The following is a 7,239-nucleotide window of genomic DNA, read 5'->3' as shown; positions in this document are numbered from 1 at the left end:
GATTTGAGAATTGCAAATGTTGGGCTTCTGTGGGCTAATGTAAATAAATGGATGCACGCTCCTGTACCTCGACACCCAGGATGCAAAGGTAGATGTTCCTGTACCAAACCTAATTGTCCTGCAGCTCATGTTTCAAAAGTACTAGCGAGGTAATACCCGTGTGGTAGCTCATTTTGATCACAGTGTAATACAGCTATATTATTGCTTTATAAACCCATCTGTCTATATATAATTGACATCTGTACATGCACAACTGCATATTATACAGATAGGTATATATAATCACACGTAACAGTCTTCGTTTGAACAGTATCTAATGAATACATAAAATATTCTTACTAGAACAGTATCTGCAATCACATTTGCATATACACAAATCCAAGCTGTCCTCCCACAAAATATGACTTGGGGCTTCCTGCTGTTCGTCTGCCTGTTTTTCTCACAACCACTGCCCCTTATTAAAACAATACTGAGGACCTCCTTCCCTCTTCCCCCTGATCTCTTCAACAATTCATAGGATTACAGGGCTGCAGTTTTGCTCCTCTCTCTGGGACAGACCTAATATATCAGATGCTGATGCCCAACAGGATGATTTCTTCTGGATGGTCCTTGCAGCATCCCTTCAGCTGATGTGTTTCCTACAAGATTTTGATGCCAGTGGGAATGTTCTTCCAAGGGAAAATGGAAGGAACTCAACCACGAAGCTAAGTTTGGAGTAATGCTAAATGAACTTACAACCCAAATACAGTACAAGAAAGAGCGAAATCAAGCAGATTTCCAGGACTGGTGGAAAGCCTAGCACTGGACTCGGGGGTGATTCATAATCCTGCCCTTCATCCACATCCATGAGACTGCAGAAGTCAGCAGTGGCAGAGGGAAGAACAGATCCTTTATGCTACAGGCAGCTTTCTGTGTGTGTTTTCCTAGCGCCAGCACAGGTATCTGGAGGCAGTAGTACTGATAAAGTATCCCCAGGAGGAATATAGATGGAAATCCCGTTCAAAGTGTAGTCTATTGTGTACAGCAGTCCATTATGTGTAACTGTCAGTCCGCTCCCCTGTTAACAGTTTTAAATGGATAGCCACACATCTTTAATTCCTTACCTCCTCTAACGTTGTTTGACTCACTGAGAAGTGCCTGATATTGAAGGCTGCTTTGCTGGCTTCCAGGAGATCAAATATATTTGCTACCCCTCCTGCAGAGACTGGAACGTGATATTCCACCATGCTGAAATGCCGATCCTGTGGGAACAGGAATGATGGGGTAAAGTTAAGAGGTTGCTGCCTATAAAAAGCCAACAGATCTGATGGCTGTCTGGCTGAGAACAAAAGCAAAGAGGAGCTGAACCATGGGAGAACAAAGGGGCAGAGGGTGTGTTCTCTCCTTCTGGCTCCCAAAGGTGAAGAATATTTATGTCCGGTATTGACCAGTGTTTCCCCGTTGGGAGTTTTTGTGGGTTTTGTGACTGGGAAATGATAACTAAGCCCCAGAGCTGGAAGCTTGAGGGTAGCCATAGCATTTTCCAGTTCCAAGACTGCCATTTTGATTAATGCAGAGATTGGGTTACGGACAGCGGATGGGATTTGTGACTCAGTTAGTCTGGTTTTACAGTTACTCAGTTACTGGAAGCACCCGACCATCTCATTACCCACTGAATATGAAGTGGGTCTCCATGCAGTCCAGGCTTCAGTGGGACCATTCCCAGGGCCAGAGGGTCACCTAACAGCTGCCTTATAGGATCACTGCAGCTGTTTGGCTGAAGTTATTTAAGCCACCAAGGAACTTGGGTGCTCCAGCCCTTGGACAATGTTGCTGATAGCACTGACGTGTGTGTGTGTGTGTGTGTATGAATCCCTTACACTCTGAGAGCACGGCTCTATGTGCACAGTGTGTTACAAGATGTCCATCTTGCAAGATCCTCTTGGTTAATTTGAAGGGATGGAGAGGGCCTCTCCTGAAAGCATTTGTCCTGCTTACCTTCAGGCATGTATTTGGAAAGTGTGACTTCATGAACTCTGTCAGCATGTCAGTGCAAACTGTGTTGCTATTTAAGTGCATCTTCACAGTGAATCCTCTTCCAAACCTAGGGGAAAAAGAAAATCACAATTAACACAGTAGGAAAGAGAAACAGATAAAGAAAATCCTTTGAGAGTGTTGCACAGCCTCTTTGGGGAAATCTAATCCAGGCAGAGTGCAGCTTGAATGGGGTCAGGGTTGTTAACCTGGAGAGAATCTTAATAAGAAGTCGAGCTACTGTGATAACTAGTAAAATCGAAGCTCAACCCTAACATGCATTTCACATTTTCAGCAGTGAACAGATTACTTCGGGGAACACATCTCTGGGAAAAAAGGCCGTGAGAGAGCGGAAAGTGCACTAGTTAACACAGAATTTCAATGGTGTAGTAAGAAACATAAATCAGAAAATGATGTTATTTTGATGCCCTGATAACAAAGGTCTCGTGTTCTGAGCCCTCAAAGCTGTAGGTTACTAACTCCATATGCCATTCAGTTGAAGTGAAATAGGTACATTTTACTGACCTGCTCTTGATATGCTGCAAAGAGCCAATGCACTGAAAACTCCCGTTCACCATAATAGCCAGCCTGGTACAGAGGGCTTCACATTCTTCCATGCTGAAAAACCAACCAAGAAACTCTAATAAGTCATTGAGAAGGTATTAAAAAAAAAAAAAGTTATTTCAGCAGTCAGAGAACATTACTGGTCTTCCCTAAAGTGTTGTGGGTCTCTGTGGGCATCCACATTCAGCCACAACAAACCCCCAAACCTGTCATAGCTCAGTGTCCTGAAATTCTGCAAGGACCAACAGGGAGTGTGAAGGACGGGCCTCTCCATACCTGCTGCAGACCCTGAAACTGGAGACAGAGCCAAACCAGCCCTACCTGTGGGATGTGAGTATCACCGAGCATTTGTTCTGCACTTCCTCACTGATGATTTTCCAAAGGTGGCGCTTAGCATTTGGATCCATTCCAGAGCTCGGTTCATCCTATTGGGAGAGACAGGACTGAATGTAAATTTGCACTCAAAATCTGATCTTCCTAAAACTTGCACTTTTTTAGTTTCATCATTAGTGTTGTGTTTGCTAGTAAGGACCCACAGGAGAGCTTCCACTGGTACAGATCAGGGAGAAGGATTATCTTCAATCGCGTTATGGATTTGACTGAGACATCCTGCGCTCCCTTCAAGCAGAAGCAAGTCAGCTTGTCTACAACCTCCATCCTCGCTGCCCTTTGGAGCTGCACAGCTCCCCTGGTGGCTGGTGGGAACTCCCAACCTCTGTCAGCCTCTAGAGAAACCGACTGGCTGTGATAGCACCATCTAAGATCAACCCTACTGTGCATTTTATACCACGGTGTTTTAAATGTCTATAAACACCACAGGCATAACCTCAGACAAGAAGCTATCAACTCGGACTTGGTTCCCACGTGCACCTGCATTTTGCCTCCCTCTCAATATGCTGATGAAGCAAGTATTGCATTTCTCCATTTAGAGAGACAGTAAGACAGAGATGAAAGATGGTATACTATCTCCTATCTTATGCATTGCTGATAAAATTGTTAGCCAATTTCCGATTGACAAACTGTTATTGCTGAGGATAATGCTTTATGTAAGGCAGAAATAAAACAGCTTGGGTTCAGGCAGCAGTCAGTACGGAGGAAATTTCCCAACCTTCTATTTTTATTGAAATTTTTTTATGTCACAAAAGCAGCTAGAGGGCTGGTGTATGTGGTCAGAAATAAAGGCAGTAGTGCTGGGCTTGATACAAGTTGGGACAAGGAAGATTTATGTCCACTAGGTATCAAATTTAGTATTGGGAAACCTGCTTACAAAGCACTGCACACATTCAAAACACAGCAAGTCGAAAAACTGCACAAAAAGGTTTATTTTAACAATGGCATATCTCATGGAAGAACTGGAAAGTTCAAAGTGAAAGACAAAAAGGGAAGCCAAACCTAGAAAAATAGTTTTATGTTCTAATCCTGAGGGAAGTTGCTCCTTTGCTCTCCTACAGATTTGGAGCCTTGGATGCCGCTTTTCTTGCAATACCGTGGAGGGTAGTCGATACAAAAAAACCCAAGAAAGCGCTGGGAACAAGGAGAATTTAACTGGCAAATATAGGATCTATTTTTGACCTCTGAAAGAGGCTAACAGAGAAACTGGCAGACTCGCCACTCTCTTATGCCCTCAAAGAAAGTTTGGGTGCTTGCTGGAATCTAAACTTTACTCTGATGCATATGTTGTCAGGCTAAGTATGGGCATTTGGGGAGTGTCCTACAAGCTGTGCCTGAGAAGGTTTTCCTAGGCTGTCAAAGTACCTCTGCCAGCACAGAGATCTGCTCCTCTTCCCCCCAACAAGGCCCCCATTTCTCACCAGCAACAGAATTGATGGTTTCCCAATGAGAGCCAGAGCCGTCGACAGTTTTCTGTTGGTGCCATAACTGCACGTAGAGGTGACTCTGTCTTTGTAGGCCATCAGATTCAGCCGGTGGAGAAGCTGGAATACAACCTATGGGAGCAAGAGTACAGCTTTCACAACTTTGTCCAGGCATCAATGGCCACGCGCGTATCTATTTATTGAAACACTAATTAAATCAATGTAAAGGCTCTCAATAACTGGAAAATGCTCTAAGTCAAGCCCTGGCGTTACTCACTCCTTTGATCTCTCTCTCTGGGATGCCATGGAGCCTAGCATAGTAATACATGTGCTCTTCCACCGTCAGCAAGTCATCCAAGGCATCTTCTTGAGGACAGTAGCCAAAGAGTGACCAGTGTGCCTCACTGATGTCATTCAAGGACCTGTGTAAGGAAGTCGGCAAGTCATTTTAAACACACTGAATTGCCAATGCACTCTGGAATTACACAGGAGAGAGAAAAAAACCCTTTCTCCTGCTTCCTACACGTTCCCCAACCCTTGAAGGAAAATGCTATGAATTTGCAGACCTTCATCTTTTAGGCCCTCAGTTCTGCAAAGGAAGAATTGCATTTGTGACGTCTGTTAGCCACGATGTCTAGTACATAGCTCTCCAATTGCTGCCAGCACTTCAGATGACATAGCAGCCACCAAGCCTACTCCTGTTAAAGAGTGCTTTGAGATGAGTCCTACTGGTCTCCAGATACTAGCTCAGAAGTGGGATCACACTCAGCTGAGGATCTGAGTCTGATCCCATTTGCAATGGAATGAAGTGAAAGAAACACCACTGAGAACAGCAGAGGTATGACAGCAAAATGCAAACCCTAGGGAAGCAACCATACCATCTTCAAAGGATGAAATCCCCTGCCCTATTTATTTTTCGCTCTATTTTGAGTGTTTTATTTCAGACTTTTACATTTCTTTTCCTTTGCCATCCAGCCTTAAAAACTGCTCCCAGGCTGATTTGCTCACACGCCTTCCCCAGAAATCACATCCTCCATACCCAGAATGATCCTGGACCCGCAACCTTCCACTGGATGCGCCGATATCGCCTGTCAACATCTTAAAGATGGTCGTCTTTCCAGCTCCGTTCACACCAAGCAAGCCAAAGCACTGGGTTGTGGGAAAGAAAGGTAGAAATGTAACCACGCTGTATTTATAATACAGAAATATTGCTCTGAGATGAGTGCTCAGTGCGTCTTGTCTCTTCTTTTCTCTGGACCCTTGAGCACGATGAATTGCAAGAGTGGCAGAGGTACTCAGAGCGTACGAACATTATAATGGAGGTTGTTTATGGTGCAATATACTGCAGCTTATATTAGAACCGTTTGTTTAATATGGTGAAGAATCAAGGATGTGTCTCCAATAGAGTCATTCCTTTTACTGCAAGGTGCATTTTTGCAGCGAGCTCATCTGACAGGCCAAATCCTGATCATCTAATTTGTGCAAAGCCTCCCATTGACAGGAACAGAGCTATTCATAGGAATGAGGCGAGTGAGGTTTGTGCTGTCATTGGTAAAACCTTAATGCGACACAAGATTTTTGTCAAATAATCTCACTAATGCACTATATTAATAAGATTAAGGACTGGCTCCCTGTAGTGCAGTTCAGTATCTCACGCTAAAAATCTATGGTTTATTGCTAAGATTGGAGATATGCAGTTGTGTGTTGCATAAGTAATTACCATTGTGCTGATAATTACTATTATTTTGATATTGTTAGTACAGACCGGCTGATGTGAATATCCACATGTGTTGGGCCCACTGCAGATGCACAGGATTGATCCAAGCCTCTTCCCCGCCTCAAGGTCCATGCAGGAACAGTATCTGCGCACAGTCTGCGGTGCAGGGCCATGGCCTCTGCTGACACCAGCATTGGGCTGACTTTTGCCAGAAGCTAGAAACCTCAGTGCCAGTTGTGGCTTGGAAAAAATCCTCTGCCAGAAAGATCAGTGCCACAGTCTCGATGTGAGGCTGCTGTCCTCCTGCCCAGCACCCTACATCCTTTCATATGCCCCCTATCTCTGTGGGACCCAGGCAATTAAAAAAATCAGGTACCAAAGATTACTTCCAAGCTTCCCCACAAGTCAGGTGCACAGTCTGAGACAGGACCTGGTCTCCAGAGGCCCCATGAACTTTCCTCTGGGTCTCAGAGGTGCTCCGTATGCTCCTGTCTTTTCTCTTCTCATGAGTCAGTGTTTTTGCAGGTAACTGCACTGACACGACTAAAGAATCTTTTTTTTCTTTAGAGTTAGTTTTAAGTCTTGATTCATGAAAACGTGTGTTCAGCTGAAGTGATTTGTCTTTCCCTGATGGGAAATACAAGCAGGTAGGCTTGACTCGCTGTCTCCATGCAGTTTAGGTGAATAATTGCAACTGGACAAATTCTGCCGTCTTCATTTACCATATGGTAATCCACAGTGACCCCCCAAAACTGCACTGTGCTAGATGCTGTACAAACACAGCATGCAGACATTTTGCTCTGAATACAGCTCCATCACTGTCCCATCCACTTTTCCTCTTTCTAGGGCCTTCAAACTGTCACTCGGTGTCCCAAATCCACCAGGAGCCTTTAGTTGCTACTGTAACCCCAAGAATCAATAAATAAGGCAAAGGAAGGAAGGAGGGAAGACGTCAGAGCAGAACAAACTATTACAGTCGTGCTGGGACAGCAGCAAGGACTAGGAGAGAAGATGACAGTGGGACTGTGGATCTGTTCCAGCTTCCCTCCCCAGGGCAGAAGGTGCCCGCAGCCTTTTCCCCTCACTTACCTCGCCCTTAGAATGCCCGAGGCTGATGTTTTTCACAGCCAT

At 44.6% G+C, this 7,239-nt stretch overlaps 1 protein-coding gene across 1 annotated transcript in view; it reads right to left on the bottom strand.

Annotated features, from left to right (window-relative positions):
* ABCA12 (ATP-binding cassette, sub-family A (ABC1), member 12) overlaps positions 1–7,239 on the bottom strand; it is a 54,695-nt gene that overhangs the window by 248 nt on the left and 47,208 nt on the right. Inside the window, exons 38-44 of the mRNA XM_009329640.1 lie at positions 5,431–5,545; positions 4,669–4,813; positions 4,389–4,523; positions 2,899–3,002; positions 2,539–2,631; positions 1,978–2,083; positions 1,104–1,241 (exon numbers count right to left, since the gene is read on the bottom strand). Of these exons, the coding sequence (XP_009327915.1) occupies positions 1,104–1,241; positions 1,978–2,083; positions 2,539–2,631; positions 2,899–3,002; positions 4,389–4,523; positions 4,669–4,813; positions 5,431–5,545 (836 nt within the window). The remainder of the gene's footprint in view (positions 1–1,103; positions 1,242–1,977; positions 2,084–2,538; positions 2,632–2,898; positions 3,003–4,388; positions 4,524–4,668; positions 4,814–5,430; positions 5,546–7,239) is intronic.

The sequence above is a fragment of the Pygoscelis adeliae genome, unplaced genomic scaffold (genome assembly GCF_000699105.1).
Source record: "Pygoscelis adeliae isolate BGI_AS28 unplaced genomic scaffold, ASM69910v1 Scaffold7, whole genome shotgun sequence".
NCBI lineage: Eukaryota > Metazoa > Chordata > Aves > Sphenisciformes > Spheniscidae > Pygoscelis > Pygoscelis adeliae.
This window is presented reverse-complemented; position numbering and strand designations above follow the sequence as displayed.